The sequence below is a fragment of the Brassica napus genome, chromosome A6, assembly GCF_020379485.1.
Source record: "Brassica napus cultivar Da-Ae chromosome A6, Da-Ae, whole genome shotgun sequence".
NCBI lineage: Eukaryota > Viridiplantae > Streptophyta > Magnoliopsida > Brassicales > Brassicaceae > Brassica > Brassica napus.
The window spans coordinates 21,814,051-21,834,641 of NC_063439.1; the positions used below are offsets into that span (position 1 = coordinate 21,814,051).

At 37.5% G+C, this 20,591-nt stretch overlaps 1 protein-coding gene across 2 annotated transcripts; it reads right to left on the reverse strand.

Moving 5' to 3' along the window:
• Positions 1–1,458: 1,458 nt before the first annotated feature.
• On the reverse strand, positions 1,459–20,449 carry LOC106348493. 2 transcript variants are annotated; one of them, XM_022687670.2, is made up of 47 exons: positions 20,105–20,449; positions 19,953–20,030; positions 19,765–19,877; positions 19,599–19,692; positions 19,446–19,489; positions 19,205–19,273; positions 18,859–18,920; positions 18,364–18,571; positions 17,882–17,950; positions 17,729–17,808; positions 17,461–17,610; positions 17,194–17,281; positions 16,227–16,328; positions 15,894–16,103; positions 15,685–15,818; positions 15,453–15,594; positions 15,160–15,240; positions 14,951–15,052; positions 14,537–14,592; positions 14,352–14,454; positions 14,085–14,258; positions 13,895–14,011; positions 13,540–13,784; positions 11,718–13,273; positions 10,433–11,616; positions 9,826–9,954; positions 9,585–9,740; positions 8,934–9,500; positions 8,781–8,852; positions 8,029–8,430; positions 7,738–7,921; positions 6,938–7,658; positions 6,738–6,854; positions 6,149–6,422; positions 5,711–5,824; positions 5,510–5,593; positions 5,166–5,216; positions 4,877–5,056; positions 4,478–4,791; positions 4,038–4,379; positions 3,886–3,949; positions 3,350–3,496; positions 3,153–3,257; positions 2,946–3,056; positions 2,759–2,863; positions 2,511–2,580; positions 1,459–2,420 (listed from the first exon to the last, which is right to left on the reverse strand). In XM_022687670.2, the coding sequence occupies exons 1-47, from the start codon at positions 20,199–20,201 to the stop codon at positions 1,729–1,731; spliced, it is 10,359 nt and encodes a 3,452-aa protein (XP_022543391.2). In that variant the 5' UTR covers positions 20,202–20,449; the 3' UTR covers positions 1,459–1,728. The 2 variants fall into 2 exon arrangements, with proteins under 2 accessions (XP_022543391.2, XP_048591068.1); XM_048735111.1 differs by having other exon boundaries at positions 19,437–19,489.
• Positions 20,450–20,591: the final 142 nt, after the last annotated feature.

Sequence of the window (20,591 nt, forward strand, 5' to 3'; positions counted from 1 at the left end):
GATATATATTAATAATTAATAATAATAATATATTTAAAGATGATGAATATTTTTTTCTGAACAGTCAAATAAACAAAACAATTCTTTCCGGAATTGGTTTCCGTTATACTAAAGAGTAGAGAGACAATCTTATATTAAAGTTATAATTTTTTATATATGAGTAAGTAGTTATAAATTATTATTGGTATAATTTTATTTGATTAAGTTGAAACCTTAATTGGAGACATATCTAAAATAAACCTATTATAATCTACTGTGAAAAATTTATTTTCTTAAAAGGTATATTTGTTTTATTATTTTTTAAGGAATCAAGGGTTGTATTTTCTGTATTGGCGTGGATTAAGAATCATGATACCCTTAGTAAAAATAGATATATTTTTTGATATATCTAAAATAAACCTATCATAATCTACTGTGGAAAAATTATTTTCTTAAAAGGTATATTTGTTTTATTATTTTTTAAGGAATCAAGGGTCGTATTTTCTGTATTGGCGTGGATTAAGAATCACGATACCCTTAGTAAAAATAGATATATTTTTTGATATCCATTTATAAATTAATATTATAAAATTTGGCCAACGAATAAAATGTATTTTAAGAGTATATATATATATATATATAATTCCTACATATATTGTGTTGTTATCGTAAAAGAATATTGTTTCTATCATAGAAGTTCAAAATCAATTATCTTCAGATTTATTTTATTTTATTTACTATTATTAATTATTAAAATCAATATAATTCACTTTTTTATACATCCCTAATCAGTAAAAAATTAAACTTTGAAATATTACTAAACCATTTTATAAATAGTTGAAATATTTAAATAATCAAATTTTTATATTTAATTTTACTACCGGTATGAAAAGACAAACATTTCGTTACTCAGAGAAATCTTTGATTTGCCACCAAAATGTTTTCATCATTTAAGACGAGATGTTGGCAATTTCATATAGTCTATGTTTTCTGATGAATATTAATGAAATTGAAGGTCATATGTTAAGAAACATTAGATTGTCTTTTCTCAAAACAAAGACGAAGTTGAAAATTTTAATAATTGATGAATAAAAAAACAAAAAGAAAACATAATGAATATCGAGTGTATAAGAATTTTCCAAAAATATATTTCGTTTGTGTTTCTATTTTTTCAAATGCAATAAAAATCATATGGATTTATCAAAACAACTTTGTTATATATAAATAATTTAATGTTTAATTTAATTTTTTGAGAACATAAATAATAGTTTAACATGCTAATTTTTGAATTAATGTTTATGTATTAATAAAGATTTCTAAGATAATTATGTATGCATGTATGAACCAAACACTTAGTTATATTATATTTCAAATCAACCCAAATAAATAATGAATTTATTAATTTTATCAGCTTGTTAACTTAATCATAAATTCATTTTAAATTTAGACTGATTTAAAATATAACATAATTCTATGAGATAATCTCTATAATATTTTATTATTAGTTTTTGCATTTAACAATGAAAATATTGTCTTAAAAAATAACAAAGCAGTTAGCAACACAACGAAATTTTCAAAAATATTGAAATTCACACCCACAACTAAAAATGGTGCATTTATAGCCAAAAGGCCCAAAACACAGCTGCAGCGAGTTAGACCTAAAGACCGTTGCTTATAGTTTTACAAAACCTCTCTCATGTACAGTGTCCAAGTTCTGTATTCTATTCACTCGGTTAAGCAACTTCTGGTTTAACTAATGTTGCTTCTACTTAAAACAAACTGACTATGCCAGCTCCTGCTTTTCCCAGTTTCAATAGTGGATAACAACACACTCAGCAACTCTTCTGCTTCTTCCTCGGATGTAAACTCTAAGTTGGTCTGGAGAAGCGGCTGAGCTGAAGCATCGTTCCATCGTTTCCTGCTCGGACTACTCTTCTTTTGCTGGTTCTGTCTCCAGTTCCATACACCATCTGAATTGCTTCCTATGATGCGGACAACTCCGCCGCTGCAGTCTGTGTGTATCACGCTCTCCAAACCGATCTCTCTTTCGATATTCCACACCAAATCTATTGGAACTCCGAGGAATCCCGGTTTGCCAAAATCTACCAAGCTGGGGCTGCTTAGAACCAATACCAGTCTCCCTGTGATTACAACGAAAGCTCCTTCTTGCTTGAGTGCTTTGCATTTGACCAGCGTCTCGCCTTTGAACTTCAGGGCATCTCCAAACTCCGTAAGTACTGCTGTCCCGACCGCTTCTTCCCATGAGTAAGGCCTTAGAGGTTGTTCTCTGCTCAGAGGCCTGGGAAGGCGAAGCCTATGCCTTTGGAATCTTATGTTATGAATCCGGCTTCGGTTTCTGATACTCTGTGCGGTTTTTCCAGTTACCTCAAGGATACTAGCCGCTGGTCTGGCCACAACTCCAGTAATCCCCAAAGCCATTCCTGAACCATTTAGAGTCACCCACAATTAACATGCATGAAATTACTTAGCTAAACACAAAATGACTTTGGTGATGGTGCTCGCTGAAGTACCTGATATGACGCCTGGAAGACCATATTTCTCAGCTCCTCTTATAGGTGATTGAAGGAGACCAGTGAGTCCCTGTTATGAACATTGTGATGAACTCTCTTTAAGTACAGTTCAAACCAACGATGATTTCATCTCATCGATAACAAATTGTTATCAAAAGAAATTGAAAGAAACAGTTCGGCTGCTTTTTAAAAGCCACTACAAGCATGCTTAATTCTTTATGCAAGATCAAAGGGTAAATGAGATATACCTCAAACACTTCACCTATAACTCCTTTGCTACGTGATCCTTCGCCCAATTGCTGCTTTTCCATCCTTGCAACGTCATGTTCACTGAAGGTAAATGCAACAATACCCTGCAACAAATTAAAAATTCTGTGAGTTTTGCTTAAAGGTTGCGACTGCAATATAGATTTTGAGAAAACAAATGCGTGGTACCTTGTGTGCAGCTTTACTAAATTGAGTGGCAGCGTCACTTAAAGCATAAACAGTGCTACTCAAGAGACTCGTTGTTCCATGTGCCATTCCTTGAATAATTCCTGCGGGGCTCTGTTCAAGTAAAACTAGTTTAGAATATACGCCAGAAGTAACAAAACAAGACACATTAAAGGAAAAACGTTTAAGTAACATGAAAAGAATTATCACTTTTGAGACACTCCTGCTGGGAGCAGACAGGAAATCTTTGATTCCAACCGCAACATTCCTCGCAAACCCCATGGGATTACCAATAACGCCAGCAGAGCCAAACACCTGCGTTAATAATTGAATACTATGACTGCTACAAGCTACAGCAACTCAATAAATAGAAACAGCAAACGAAACTGGTGTTTCCCAGTTCTTACCTTGTACATCTCATGAAGAATTTGACGGGTATAGTGCCCAACAAGGATCTCCTGAAATGATTCCCAACTAGTCATGTGATGAGCAATTGTCAATTGCTTGAGATGTATTCGAGCACCCTCGACATCGGCAAGAGCCATAAGACCTCTCTGGAATCGGATCATAATGATTCAGTTAGGCATTAAACACAACATAATTTAATCAAGAATTATAGCAGGGCATTCTAAAATGCAATAATGATTTAACATTTTATTATATTTAACCAGATCCAAGGAGAGGAGGAGAAACTACAAAAGGTTTGTTTTCAAGTCCCTAACCTCTCTCAAAGCCATAAAAGCTCTTAACTAGAGAATTAATTCAAAGACCAATAGTATGTTCTTCATTCCCACTATTTATAGCCTATCAGGTCCCAGCGTGAAAGAAAAGTCTATCAAACTTAAAAACCTAACGTAACAAATCATTTATTCATTGAATGTAAGCAGTATCATATTTATGCAATATATCTAATGAATGCTTCAAGAATAGTGAAGGTACATACATGGATAAGGGACTCCCCTGAAGTAAGAATGCCATTCCTAAGCATCCAGGGAGCACTGCAGAAGCTGTCAATACAGAGAGGACCCATGTGAATCTACATGTAGATAGGATACAAAAAGTATATATCTCTTGACAGAACAATTTCTAGCTCACCTTAATGTAAACTTAATAGGAGTTAAGTCGAATGTTTCAACATAAAGTTTCCTGTGTCTTCGAGCCAACAAGTGAATATGCTGCCAAGGAGCTCCTATCGGAACCACTATAGGTAGAGATACAGTGCTTCTCTGGCTTTTGTTAAATACAGGAATGTTTCTTGCATGTGGTGGAGCATCGTCCAAACTTATTTCTTTGGAACCAGTGTCATAAATCAGAGGATGTACTGTTGGATCTGAGAGAGGCAAGAGCCTAGCCTGAGAATTAGGAAGCACTGCTTTTACGAACTCCAACAAGGATAGTAGTGTTTGTAGCTCGAGCTCAAGTCCAAATTCACCAATCCTGCATTTGTTTAAAGAGAAACGGAGATTTGTTAACCAAAATGTATATAATACAATGATGTCTGTGGTTACGAAAGAAAATTATACCATTAATCATACCTTATATTTATGTACTCGAAAGAAACTAATGAAACATCTTTCTTCCGCCACTTTGCTAAGCCAATGTAGAGTACAACATCACGGGTATTACTCCTAAGTTGCTCAACAGATTCAAAAAATCTTGCTTTATCCTTAATACCCCAATCGATAGGAATGCTTCTGTGGTCATCATTGAATGACAATATGACAGGATACGAAGAATTGTGAAGTGGGTTGTCTATCTGTAATGAAGATATATGAAAGGAAAGCTTCTGCTGATCTACACTTTGACTCAGATCAAACACAACATTTGACGCACAAGCGTAAACCAGTTCCTGTGAGGAAGCATTATGGAGTGTTATAAGAGTCTTATGATGTAATATACAGGTGCTTAGCTTTATATTTTCCGGGGATGGTTACCTGTGGATGAGAATTAACCAAAGAAATACCAATGCTTGGCAGGACAAGCAAGAACTTCTCAGTGTAACGGATGATATTATCCGTTTGAAGCTTTTGCTTTCCCTTCTCATGGAATTTAGAGTTAAACGTTTCCTTTATATCTTTCATGGTGTGATGGCCTGAATCTACAATTCTGAAAACCTAAAACAGACGAAAATGGACAAGTTGCATTAACAATATACAGAAAAGACATCTGCGTCCTCAGAGAGTTGGTTAAATAGAAGACATTGGCATCAGAAAAAAAGTGTACCTTTGTAGCTCCTTCAGCACAGATAGATAGCAGCAATGTCCTTTCAGGTTTCTGAAGCACGTCAAATGAAACAGTTAACTAGGTGTGAAAAGAAGGACGAAGTTTAATTCTGTTATATGGTTTTATTTTCAAGCTATTAACTTGTCATTGTAACTTCAGAGCCATCACTCATTTATTTGTCTAAAATCTGACTCTAGACAAATTTCATGCGAATTTTTTCCCAATTTTCACTAATGAGGGATAGGCTAGATTTTTTCTGCTCATAACTGGTGCTCAAAAAAGCATGCTGAAGATCCTTTTCTATGCCAGAAATAGAAAATGACTAAGCGGTTTGTGATATATACCTCAGGGGTGGAGCGCAAGTGCACTGTAATAGGTTGTCTAGTTATCTCAAATGCATAAGAGCCTATAACACGATCTCCAGGCACCTATATTCGTCAATAAGAGGAAACACGTGAGAGAAAGAAAAAAAGACAACGAAAAAAGAGAAACGTCAACAGGTCACGAATGGCTGAATTGTTAGAAGCGGAGATGTATCACCATACCTCAATGGTCAAACGATGAGGGTAACACGGTTCATCCCAAGCATATGGGCAAGACGTGTAAGGATGAACTATGGTATCAAAAGTTTCACATTTTTGTTGATAAACCCTCAGCCTCTACCATCACAGAAAAATAAAGCAAAATTCAGTTCCTTGTACGAGTAACCAAGGGTTTCAAAATCAATATGATATTATACTTAAGTCATTCAGAAGCGAGTTTTCTAGTGCCCCTATATTACTTTCCTGTTTCCTAATATTTCTATTTTTACCAACAATTTCACTTGGGTCCCAAATTTACATGCTCCAGTAAAGACATAACTACTAGCATAACTCACACAGTAGATACCATAAGAAATCAAGTACAACTAACTGTGAACTATAGAGTAATTACCAAAGCTATTTAGCTGGATTTGTATAACCATCAATTATAGCATAACTGACCTCATTCGAGAAATTATCAATCCTGTAAGGCATATAGCCCATGTCATCATCTGATAATAGAATAAAGTTTGTCCCGACATTTCCATGGACACTCCCTAGAAGCTTTTCATCTCCGCTTGACATATTGGCATTCTGAACTTCCACCCGCACCATGTTGAAAGCTTTATTAACATAGTTCCAAATCTTCAGTTGAGTATCACCTAAATGATCTGGCAAGAAGCCGCCTGACCATTGCCATCCAGGCTCATTTAGACGGATTGAAACTAGTAATTCCCTGTTCATATAGAAAAGTAAGTGGCGTACATGTAAAAATCTTTTGACTGTACAGGTATAAAAAGTAACAACATTTTCAAATGAGTTCCATTTCCAGCCAAGTTAACAGGAAAGCAGGCATAAAAATAAAATTATAACCCAAAGAAAATCAACCAGAATTCAAGCATAAACAGCTACATCAATAAGAAGCGCAATATGAGAACTACTTGAACTACTTTTATATAAGATGACAAATGGAAAATTGAATGCACAGATATCAAGAAAACCACTCCTTAATACCAGAAATAATGTTGTTTTAAATAAGTAAAAAACTAACCTTGTAGTATCTGCCCACTGAAGCTGAGAATGCTGTCCAACAGCCAATTGAGAAACTAAATTGGTCCCCTTCTGCTTGTAGCACAAGTTCCGGCTGCATGAGTTACAGATGATGTATCTGCAACATGGGAATATTTTTCATGGATACGTAAGGAAAATAATACAGGAGAATATAGAAAATTTGGTGGAACTATCTTTTACCGTGGTTGGAAAGTAATTGCTTGCGTTCTCCCTGCCAATGCACCACCAAGAATAGAACACGTAACAGATAACAAAGATGATTCACCAGGATGTGGTTGTGGGACAACTATATTTGTTGAACCACCAGGTGGAACAAGAGGAAATGGAGCAGACCACAGAGAGTGTGGGCTATCTGAATTATCTGACCCTGGCAGGTCCTTTTTGACACGGATACTGCTGTCACTGGCTCTGGAAATAGGGCACGGTGAATAAATGCATGCCTTTACTTTGCCAGGCTCATTACCTTGGAAGCACACCTCCCTTAGACTTTTTGAAGAAAGACTTCGCTTGCGAACAGTTGCCGAGTCTTTTGGATATGCTAAAGGGACTTGCCGAGTCGATGGAGTCGCATGTCTATCCAGAAATCTCTCAATACTGGATGTAGTATTGCTGCACTCCGATGAAGAAGGACTAGAAGGGGAATCCGCATTTGGAAATTTATCTAGCAAATCTTTATCAGAAGTCAAAATGCCAAGACCAACTTTTTGACTCTGAACAAAATGTTGCTCAACAAGGTTGTAGCAGGATGGAATTACGCTGTAAGCTTTGGCTTCATTGGTGCAGTCCGAAACAATCAGAGGAGTCCCAGTGCAGTTATACAATAGAAATGGGACAAAGATGAATACTTCCCGTGCCCCACATGTTACATCCATTGTTTTCTCACAAGATACATAAACGGAGCCTATAAGACAAAAAATATTTTTATCAAAAATGGCTCAAAATGAATAGCCAACTCTAAAATATAAAATGATAAACCTTACCACCATCGGGGTATGAATCAAAGCAAAGAGTTTCAGTCTGAGAGAACTTCCCTCCACTGAACTTAGCCAACGTGCTAAAAGTTTCTGAGCGTGGAAACTTTAAAGATGATGATCTAGAGCCATTTAATTTGAACTCAAGGACCAGGTCATGTGAAGGATCAATATGATAGAACGGAGTCTCCCCCTAAAAAGATACATTTTCTCGTCACATAAAAAATACCACAATAACAATACAAAGACACAATTCAACTCTATTTTCAGAAGGAAATTGTATGGAAATATCTCGCAAACCTCAGAAAGGGATGCAGTCTGGGTGATGCCACCACTTTCTATAGAAAGTGATATTGGTTCTGGAAGACAGCTGCTCACAACAAATGGAGTACTTAAAGTCACTTGATGAATGAATTGCTCCCTTGATTGGTCAATATCGTGCAACTCCCGGCCAAATGATGCTGGCAGGCTAGAGCTCTCAACAGATATGCAACACCGAAATGGTTCATGGCTAGGGTGACATGGATAACAGGCAAATGATCGGCGAAATCCTATCCTGCTATCTTGAGAAAGAACTTTAGAGATGCTATGAGCTTCACTCCACAAAAAAGAATCTCCCAGGGGACGCCACCGCAGACGACCAGATTTAGCCAAGTGTAGAGGCAGTGGAAATTCTTGACCAGGAAAGATTGGATCGAGAATCTGAAATAGAATGACACAAGGTTTTAGAGAAATAGAACTGAAAAACAGAAACAGAGATAGCTCTTTAACAAGGAACCTAGATCCTTGTTGACTTGTCCAACAGCATTGCCGTTCAAGCAAATCCCAAATCAATTCTCCTATGCCCTCTTATTCCCTTAGCTTATTTACTTAACAACCCTTAATGCAAGAAAAGAAATGAGATAAATCTAAACACTACGACTCTAGCCGACTGAATTTATGATAACAAGCATGGACATATAAATATTATGAACCCTTCAGCTGGACATGATCCCATTTCAAACAAAAGTCTGGCACGTATAGAACAAATTAGCATATTAAAATTCAATAACCTTCGGAGAGACGCCAAATGGAATATCAAAGCGAAGTTCCAAAGGCATGGAGGTGGAGTTCAAAATTATTACCTGAAAAAGGGAAAGATCATACACAGAATCAACATTTATAAGAAAAATTAAGCATATCAATTGTAATGAAGTCATACGTACTGTTGAGTATACTCGTATCAACTTGCTCTGCTGATGCAATGAAACCTCAAACACAACAGGAACAACAAAGCTGTTTCTAGAACCAGATTTACTTGCTTTCCCAACATTATTACTAGACTTGGATGTTTTGGAAAAATCAACCTCAAAATAGGAAAGGCCAATTCGATCCATTGAATGAGGAGGAGAAGCAAAAGATGTTCCATCAAGTTGGACCTTCATATAATGGTGTGTGGCATCACCAGATTCGCAGCTAAAACAACCAAAATGACTTCGACGTCTATCAGGGATAAGTAGTGTGTCACTATTATCGAGATATATGGGAACAGAGGAACCGGGTTGCACAATATTCTGAGCCACCGGAGCTGACATATTGAGCAAATGTGAATTACGTCCTTGGAAAACTTCGAACCCCAAAGGAAGAGAAGTTAAATTTTGAAGTACATAGGGAGAATATCGTTCTGTATTGGTACTCTCGGTGCAGTGAACTGACAACCTCTTATCGTCAGGAACATCATCTGTTTCCATCAGTTCCAAAGTGTTCAACATCTCAGTTATCCTGAAAATGCACTTCAACGAAAAAGGAAAAAATGAACATATCTGGAGAATTACTACACAAAAAGTTAACGGGCAACAAACTATAACTCATCTTACCTCAAAAAGAGATTCCGTTAAGTTCACATTGAGCTGATTTGATGATGCAACAATTACTTCAGTAAGTCCAGCGTTGTTCAGCAAAGCATTTGCCTCGAATTTTCTGGATAATTTAATATCAAAATTCCAGGGCTCAATAAAAGGCTCCCACAATACCTTCAGCATAAATTCAAGGGTGCTTATCAGCATACTACCAAAACAAAAATACAAAGGACAGGAGGATTCTGTTTCTGCCTCATACCTTGTGCATATTATTATAATTCACTTCAAGGTCACATGAAATCAAACTCTCCACATTATTTTCGGTAAGATTAGCTTGCAGGAGAAAGTTTCTCACAATAACTTCAAGAAGCCGACCGCTACATCCCCACTGCATGAAAGTCAAGACACAAGAGAAGTGTTAGCAGAAGTAGCTGAAGTATTGCATAAACAGTGCAATAGCTATAGCTGGTGAGCTCACAGACAATCATGGAGAAAAAAACATGCTTTAGAAAGCGGATCCCAGATGAATTTGCAACACTCATCAAACTAAGTTTCTCATCAGCGAAAAAGTACCATCAGGTTCATAAGCAGACATTAATTGATCACGAAGAACAAGCACATACAGTAAAAGGCATGAACAAATAATATGCAAACGCAGCACTTGATGAACTGAGATCAGTTATGCAGTGTGTACATAAAACATTAAATCAGCATGCAGAAATCAAGTAAACAAAACGAACATGTGAGGACGAACAAGGACATGGATTATGGCACAAAGAGTTGGCAACACAGTAACAATGACATACACATAGGCCAAGTTAAATAATATTGACAGAAAAGTATCAGAATATAAACCACAAGCGTACCCTTCCATCTGATAAAAGAAGAGACGCTTCTCTTATCTGGAATTTCATACTTATGATTCCTTGAAAACTTGGTGAAGATGGCGTCTCAGGTGCATCAAATGTAACTCCGTTCCAGAAAGATAATACTTGATGAGATGCATGCATCTCTACATTGTCAGACAGTACCCCAACATCTATGCTCATGATTTTCTTCTTATCCATCTGAATACTAGTTTCTACAAGTAGTTGTGACGCCCCAAATAGAGAGCAAGACCTGACAGTATCAATCCCGGATATTGCAAGAATACCATTGAGCTTTTCAATCTTATTGCTCAGTTTAACATCTCTCCCAAGAATAGAGAGTTCACCGCTCCTACTAAGTGCAGTGACAGAGACATATTTACAGTATCTCCCTTTTAAGGTTTTGATATGCTCTTCCTCAGATCTCTCGTGAATGTCAGCTGCCATGAACCCTGGAAATTCTGTGTCGCTTATGCAGAGAGGAAAATAAATCGTGACGCCAATAATCTCTGATCTTGCAGCAAATGCCATAACCTCACAAGGGTTCTCTGATACCCCAGATTGCACGCTCAAAACCCCATCTGTATTGTCACAAGCATTCCTTACCCCTTCAATCGAATCATGCATATCTAAGTTACTGTCTTCCAGTTTCTGGGAAAAAGATGTAAGAAGCTCAATAACTTCAATCCAATCAGAAGAGTGTAACCAGATGTCCAGGGATGGGATAGAAAAACAGAGTTTATATTCATTTTCGACCTCTGCCATAAATCTGACTTTAAGCGCTGAAGGACCCCCATTTGCATCGGTGCATCTAGCTAACATGACTGAGCTCAGCAATGAATAAAGCCCAATTTCGAAACATTGAACATCCAAGCTCGTAGGAAAATTATTTTCAAGGTCCCCAGAGCAAACAAATTTCAAATCAGCCTGGAGCACCGGTTGGGACAGCAGTGTTCCAAGATCTTTCCGATGCAGTTTTATCATCAAAAGATTGACAAAAAATCTGAATTTTAGAAAGTTAGCGAGGGATTCAAGGGGTGCAACTGCCGGCTCCTGCTTTAGACGCATCTTCGTATCAAGAAACTGGGGAACATCAGACACGAAAAGATTTGATTCCTCACCAACTAAAGAAAGCTGATCAACCACATCAAGAAATGCCTTAAACCCATCCAAGGAATCTGAATCTGCAAAAAAAAAATTATTATTTATGCATCACTTGAAAATACGTTATCACTCTAGGAAGAGACGAAGAGTAAAAGTTAACATGATGGGCAACACCACCTACCATCTGCAACGATTTCACAAACTTCAACCCTTGACATAACACATGCCATATCTGATAATGAATCGTGATCACAAGGTAATCTAATCCATGCGTCAGCAATAAATCTGGCAGCCAGAGTGATACTTCTGCACACGGAATCCTTCTTGAATGTTGATATGCCATTCTCCGAAAGAAGCAATGATAGCGACAAGTCCCGCCCAAATATGTTTATACAATCGGTTCGCCTTGCTACTTGATTACGTGGAATAACACATTCCTCCGGTATGTGCTGCACCACATTGCTCAAAGCACACTCTAGAATAAAGCTCATATATAACTCTTGTAAATCAACTTTCAGTTGCCGGCAGTCGTCATTTTCTACAGGAAGAATCACAGTGGAGTCCAGAATCTCAATTTTATAAGTAATGGCAAGCTCAGAATGAGCCTTAGTGCACTCAGTAGCTTGTGGCAATGACTGGAGGCCTGACTTTGAAGTCCAATCAGGAAGCGTGAAGTATCCAATTATAATGGCCAGATATTCCGGTTGCAAAATGCAGCATGTGTGTTGAATACCAATACTCACTTCAAGCTCAGAACCAGAAGACTCCAAATTCCTCTTCCTTACACGTAGGTTCAAGACCGGCGAGACATCTGTTAATGAAGCTCTCCAAAGAAATCCGCCAAAATAGTTGGTGAACAATGATGACTCCAGCATCAAGTCTTCGGCAGTGGCAACCAAATCAAAACAATCGTCTGAAATGGTAAGCACGTATCTGGATACTGGCAGTATAATAGTCCCAAAAACACTCGAAGAATCATGGAAATGCACATTGGTGTTGGAGACATGCACATCAACTATAAAGAGACTGGTCTGGCTAAGACCTCTGGAGAACGAAAGCTCATTTAGAGGACAATCACAGTTTTGTTGCAAAGTACAGCTCTCACATTCGCAGTTCAGACCTATGTCTGTCCCATCCTTTTTATTCTTTAGCTTAAATGACTTCCTCCAGTCAGAAGAAGAATAACAAAGAGAACTATCTAGGGTACCAAGAGAACCAGAATTGTAAATGGTCATAAATGGATATTTGTCCAGAGGAATGGAGCCACAAGATCTATTTTCAATGAAGTTTGAGAATCCAAACCGTTCAAACCCAAGCCGAGGAATTTCTGTTGGAGTATTTGTGTCTGCAGGAAGGCTAGATGGATACGTATCCGCAGAAGAGATCTTATAGGAAGTTATCTTGTCCAAAAAACTTGTCAGCAAACCAAATATGTATGGGTAGCAATGGAGTTCAGCGCCCGTCCAATTGATTGTATACTTGTGAGAAACAGAATTTTTACTTCGGGAGACCTTGCAAATTAAGCTGAGAACAGCTTCAGTAGTTGTGCCGTTATCAGTAATGTTGGTTTGACCGCTACTTTGAGCATCCATCTCCTGTCCGCCGGGAAAGAACGACTCGAGTACATCCCCTGATGAACATAAGATATGACTATGAGCTGCATCTCTAGAGGAACGAGCTATCAGTTCCAATGCTTTTATACGGACCGACCACTCTTCAAATTTAGTAAGTGAATACCTGAAAATTACGATTGTACAAGAGAATTTGTCAGGACCCCAAGGTTCTACAATATTTAACAACTGAAAACCGAGAGGAAAAGACTAGATATACAGTTATCATAAGACCAACTTTGTGTATAATAAGAAGCATGAGAAGATATTCAACTGCTTGGCAAAAACAAGCAGACAACAGATATACAACAACACAAAAACACTGCATTCATGCTTTCTTAATAGCTGGAGATTAATATGCCAGTGATACTGTAAAAAGCATTAAATACCTACCAGAGATCAAGGTGTTGTAAAGAAAGAATAAGCATTGTGCTATTTACTCCTTCATTTTCAAGATTGACGTGCAACCTGAAAAGTGCCAAGTTGGTATTGATGGTGAACCGAAAGATGGAAACGGGGTAAGGCGGAACATCTTGAGCTCCGCGATCCTGAATATCAAGATATTCAATCACAGACATGACTCCTTCAAATACTGACGGAGAAAAATGTACATTGATCGTAGACAGAGTAGCTTCAATCTGAAATGAATGAAACGGCAAAATAATCAATTCCAAAATGTGGTCTCCACTTTTGACGCCTCTACAAAAGTACACAGCCACCTTAGAAACTGAAATTAAATTTTAATTACCTCCAATTGGTTCAATACTGACTCTTCCGGAATTAAACAAGACGCTAACTTTATAAGTACCGATGTTTTCTCCACAAGGGGAAGTTCTTGTAAAGATTGAATCTTCGTCAGTCTCATCTGCACAAGATGCAGTTGTAAGAACATCTATGATTATACAACTCCAAAACAAAAATATATATACATATCATACCTCAAGGTCACAGATGTTGATCTCAAAATGGTCATAGAAATCTTTGACTTGAAAAACATCCAAGGCTGCAATGGAACTTTGTAAACCATCCCCTATACCTGGCTGCATTCTTGGACTTGGGTTAAGAAAATCTGTGCTACTGGATGTGATAGACAGAGATTCCAATACCAGAACCTGTACAACGGAATGCGCAGACGATAGAATAAATACTGAGAATGATAAAAATAATAAAAACCAAGGAACCAAATGACTATATATGCGAAATACCAGATTATAGCTTTCTGATTCAACCAATCGTCCAGGGAAACATATGGTAAGATCTTTTATGTCCAAGTCCCATTTCACTTTATTTCGGCTTGATAAGAGGTATCTATGAAACATAGCACAAATAAGAACCATAATCAATGAGGATATGAATCTACACCTACGTTTCCACAGAGGAAAAAACTTACTCAGTTTTAGCCGCTAATCGCGTTTCATTTTCAAGGCCATTGAGTGATGATAGAACCTGAGCGACATAGGAGAATGTTATATGTTTTCCATGTGAGGCATCTTTCACCAAATAACTCGTGAAACCATTCATAATGTCACAAGAGGAAACCATTTACAATAGAAAATAGCCACAAATCATTTCATTAAATTGCTTGGTCAGTTCATAAAATTTATCTATAGCATTCACATGTCCAGCACAGTTAGCAGAATCAACTTTCAAACTTTTGATTACTACGGTATTCAAATCACGGACACAAACTGACATTATATTTACACTTAACCATACTTCCTTAACTGTTGTTTGTCGAGAACTTCATTTGTTTTCAGGACAAACATTACGAACATGTAGGAGATTTAGTGAAATAAGAGCTCACTCTTTCATGCTGAAGTTTGAAGGCTCTTGAACCAGCGAAAAAATTGCTGACAGATAGAAAGAAATCTACATCGTAAGCGGCTTCAAGTGGTTGAAGGGTGACCTACAGAAACAAAAAGGGAGAAAAGCTATAATTAAGTCAATCCTACGGAAGAAAGACCTCGACTGGAGAAAGCAATGGGTTTGTCCACAAATGTACAGTTAGTTCACCTTTACTGACAATGCAACATCATGATCTTGAGACAAATCTAGCCGCACTCCATATGACGGTTTCATTTCCAGTTCATCACTCTGAGACATGAAACATTCTAATTCAATATTTTTACTGAAAACAACGTTAAAAGCCCTAAAATAGATTTCAATAACGGAGACGAAAGAACATATGTTACAACTAGATGGTTCATATCACCTTATTAAGTAAGCATTAGTCTAATATGTTCATGATCTCCGATATTAGTAATAGTTAAGCATTAGTATTAGTAACAGCATATTGAGACACAAACCCCTTTCATGGTTAGAATTTCTTTCCCATTTTGAGGATAGACCAGCCTTCCAGAGATAACAGAAACATTGATGGCTGTAGATTCTTTCCAAGACTTGCATTCAACAATCACCCCCAAAATGCCCAACTCTGTTATAGCTTGACTGTGTAATTTAAATAAGACAAAGAACAAATGAAAAGAAGAACAGTTAAATCAGAGATCATGACGAAGCAATTGAGAAGTTGTAACTTACCCATTTATATGCTGCAAAATAGCAGAAACTTTTTGCACGTCGAGTCTAATGAAGCACGTACAGATCTGACCAGTTGCACTTATAATTCTAGGAGATGAAGAAAGAGGGTCAAACTTTGTTGCCTCGTGTATATCCTGCAGTAAATGAAGAGTTACTATGATGTCCCGCAGAGTTTTGAAGCTCCATTGGTATATAATGGTACGGGATACCTTGACAATTTCATCAGAAACAACACCAGAAAACTGACTAGAATCCTCTGTGCCTCCGGCACCGAGCATTCCCCGTGACAACCAATTCAACCACCCACGCGACTGATTCGATGTATCATCACTCTGTTCCTTTTCAGAGACACTCTGTTCCTTTTCAGTGCCAGTGGCACCAACTTCTCCCATGTTTACAGCCAATTCTGAACAAGCTTTCTGCATAATAGGATTCAAAGCCCAAAGGAAGATGAGGAAATGCCAGTGCTAGGGGATAGATATCTGAACAACCTTTGGCATCTCTTTAATAAAATGCTACAACAACAACCTAAATTACCGTACCTGCATCTCACCTTCTGCTGCAGACCGATAACTTAAGATATCATCAATGTCAGACTTCTTCTCCATTTCTTCCAGCCCCAAAAGAATTTCCTCATCGATTGACTGCAACCAGACGCATAAAGGACACCCATATTAGAAGACAAGCAATTTGGCAAGAAAAACAGGCATCACATCAACTCATCTTCAAGTTAAAAAGGCTACACATTATGTATAGCGCAAAGCACCGTGGCAACATGTGATGCGGACTAAGGCACCAAAAAGTTTAGGAAAGAGAACTATGTATTTTTTCAGGCAGCAATTTCTGAACAACTACATTTCCTTGATGATAAGCTCTTATAGAAAAAAAAATTAGATGTTTGACCAGAAAAAAAGAAAAAAAAATAGATGTTAGAAGAAAACAAATTATTTCTTCAATTTCATTCTTTTTAAAAATGTATGATGCAGCCAAAGGCTTAGACCTAGTCTCTGCAATTTCTACATCTGATTCCAACACACCAGCAAGTATAAAAGTTCCCCAACACTGCTTAAGCTACCTATGAAATGGAACGATTAAACCATTTGTAAGGATGCACGTGCTTACGATAAAAGATTTTCAGACAAATGTTAAGTCTTTATCAAATATTCTTCTATATTATCTTCTCCTTACCAACAGAGCAAAATGATGAACCACCTCATAATATGTTTCCCAATGAACTTATATCATGTGCAATGTGCTTCTCAACCTACCACTACCCATCCATATACATGTTGAAGTACATTAAAGAACAAAACAAATCGAGGTGACAAACTACCTATGCTTCCTATTTTTGTTAAAGCATGTAAAAGATAATGAGGCTTTCTACGCTCTATGTTGAATTCAACAGGCTAAGTTAGGCAGTCTCATGCAGTTAAGCAAGTAGAAGGACAAGAAGCAACATAATGAAAAAGCTAGATACATCTAATCAGATGAGGAAAAGAAAATACTTGCCTGTCCTTTGCGAAGAATACTTGCCTGTTCTTTGCGAAGGAAATCCAGCTTTATCTTGTAATAGTTTATATACCTCCTTCGCATTGTCCTGTATTTTTTCACGAAACAAAAGTCTGAAAATTAAGCAGATTGCTTGAATACATCACAGTATTATTTTTCTACTTATGCCATGAAACTCAAACTGATATGTGATTACCCATCATCTAACTTAAGATCTAAAAAGATGTCTAGAAAGTATACATGAAGAGATGTCAAGATAGTACTTACATTCGCTGTCCAAGAAATCTCCATGAAGTTTTCCAAAGTTTCTTCCGTACTTCAGAAATAATTGATTTTTGGGCATAACGCCACCAGAGTCTCTGCCACCCTGGTGGTTTCCTCGATAAGGAACTGGAGCAGGGGCGATACCGCCCATACCTAAACCATTAAATTATTCTTTAATCAATAGTTCTAAGCGTCACATAGTGCCAGATAATAGAGCTAAGTCTCCGAATAATAACGTAGGGGAATGATCACTACCCAAATGAAAGGTTACCTCTCACGCAATTGGCTGGTTTGTAAGTAATCTAGCAGTATAAGAATCTGCTGCAACTGAAATTCATTCAGAGTCATGACCTGCTATGCATAAGTGGAAGTTAGAATGAGTATCTTAGCTCATAACCCAGTACAGGAATTTCTGAGAACTAACCACATCAGTCAACTCAGCGCTGATAGAATACTGAGGTAGATCATCATAAAGCTCTCCAGATCGATTGACCTATACAAAGAAATGCATCAGGCAAAAGACAAAATGCATATTTACACACAGAACACAAATGCACAAGTAATAGCTGACGCGTAGACATCAATGCCTGTTCTGTATACATATTCTATCTTTAATCAGATAGTTCCACTACATATAATATCTATACGGAGCTGACAGTGAACAATTATAAAACTGGCAGAAACGCAATGCACATCATTACTGGTAACACTGATAGATATGGATGTCATCAAAACTGCACTACTCGAATAAATAAAAAAGTTCAGCCTGGAACTATGCCCTTAGTTTATCACAAAAGGAATTAGCTAGAGCAAGCATGCAACGCCCTGGAGCAGCAACAAAGCTTTGATGAAAACGACAGATGTTAAACACACAGAAAACTAATGACACTATTTTAGCTCCATTACCGATAGTGTTACACAAACATGGACTGGCTTCAATAAATAACCAAATTCATCGCTTAGCACTTTCGCTTGGCACCACTTGTCAAAATCTCCTTTTTTATCAACACTTAGAAAGTCCATGTCTCCTTCATACTTGTCGCAATAAATTTCCAAAGCTTCAACCTCCACACGTTTATTCACTTGCCCCCCTCTCATCCTACCTACGGGTTTTCTGATATTCAACATAGACGCCATGTCAAGATATATCAGGGTGCGCATATATCAACTACAGATCTTGACTACGCCACAAAATTATTAGTTTAAGGAAGAAATAGGTATTAAAGAAGAAAATATAGTAAGTAAAGATTCCAGTTGCGAATAGTGGGATATGGTCTTTGCTGTCTCAAAAATTTAATTTAAGACACATCCCTTACCATAGAGTAAATCAACGGACAAGGAATCAACCACGAAGTGTAATACATTTTATTAAGTGCCATAGAAGGTTTATCAAGAAATTACCCAATGGGGTTTTGCTTCGAAACTGTCAAACTTGAAAACCGCAATCCTAATACAACTTGTTCCTGCAGACAGCAGTTTACAGTCAAACATATGAAAGTGGGAGAGTAGACAACCCAGACAATGATTCAAGTTGTAACTTTAGTGAATCGCAAGAAAGACTGAAAGTAAATTAGCATCATCCAGATGATAAACTTGACGCTATCTAAATTTGTATCCCACAAGATAAATAACTGTGCTCTCACGAATGAACAAAGAGTACATCACATTACCGATGTATATGGAGAATACTGAAATTACAAGCCTATATTCTAGTAAACCAAATAAGCTGAAGAGGCAGGAGACTTACCAATTCAGATTGTGCATCAGAGTACACGATGTGAAAGTTTTTGATGGACAGTTGAATACTATCAAGAACCTAAGCCAATAAAAGAAGGAAAGTTAACACAGTAGAAAGACGCAAAGACACGAGCCGTATCCTCATCCACAAGCAGGAAGATCAACAGTTGCTCAAAAATTAAAACACATCATCAGGCCGAACATACTACGAAAATTTTAAGATGCCTACATTAAGGGTTCACCTGACTCACCTTGGCTGCAATATATGACGTAACATAATTCCCTGCTGGACTGTCTGGAAAAGATAAAAAAAAAAATTGAAGTGGGTTGGCCAAGTGTAACATAGGAGCAGAGCAATCTCTACAGACAAACTATTTTAGTAGAAGAGGAAGTATATTGCTCACCGAAGACACGCTTGGACAATTTAGCCAGTTCTGCAGCAGCAAGCTTAGCTTTCTTGCCAGCAAACTCTCTTTTCTCAACCACATCTGAACTCCACTGCAATAACCATGAACAAGGTTAAGTGCAAACACTTGTCTTGTATACCAAATTAAAAAAAAAAAAAGTCACCTCTTGATCACTGCGTTGTGTTGCGCTTATAAAGACATCTTCAAGCTTAATGATGATAGGTTCCCAGCCAATCTTCTTCCATGGAATCTTAATACTCAATTTCCCAACACGTCCTGAAAAGAACAATAAAGAATTAAAATTAAAAGCATCATCCTTTGTTACAAAAAAAAACCATTAATGTCACAAACCTTGCTTAAGAGCAATAGGCAGCTGCAAATAGTCAAACGCTTCAAGAATCAGCTCCACGTTCTCCAACAAGACTTCCTCTGCAGCAGATTACAAGCACAAATTGTTTTGTATCTCATCCAAATCCAATACAGAGATGTGAAGATGTGAATACCATTCCAAACAGTGATCTTGAGCTGCTCTCTCTGAATGTCTTTGATGTATCGACCCAAGTACCCTAACAACAGCTTTTGCACAAGCCCTTCGAACATCTTTTCAAAAAAAAACTCTATTTCATTATCCAGAGATTAAAAATCGAGATATCGAATCTTCTAATTAATACTCAGACGGTGGTCGAGGAGAGATCGTAGGGTTTTTCCTCCGCCTCGAGACGGGAAAGCCGGTGTCTTTTTGCTTCTCTAACAAGCCGAATTTTTTTCAGTCGGTTGTGTCCTCTCAGCCGAACCGAATCGAACCAGACCAAACCTAACCGATGTTGGTTGCACTAAACCGATGCCACAGTGGTCACCGCAGCTACGACGTCTAAACACACAGCGATCACCAAGGAAGCGCGTTTTTTTGAGCATTTATATGGGCTGGTTAAAGTAGACAGGGAGAAAGAGTATTATTGGTATTTTGGGCCTTTAGTGGGCTTAATCGGG

Bases quoted from the DNA above. Each gene is read 5' to 3' on its own strand.
- LOC106348493 (XM_048735111.1), bottom strand. From the start codon at position 20,201: ATGTTCGAAGGGCTTGTGCAAAAGCTGTTGTTAGGGTACTTGGGTCGA. The intron at 5,594-5,710 runs GTATGGTGATAC...TGACGAATATAG, and splicing joins CTCATCGTTTGACCATTGAG to GTGCCTGGAGATCGTGTTAT. The intron at 5,057-5,165 runs GTACACTTTTTT...CGTCTGTTTTAG, and splicing joins GTGCTGAAGGAGCTACAAAG to GTTTTCAGAATTGTAGATTC.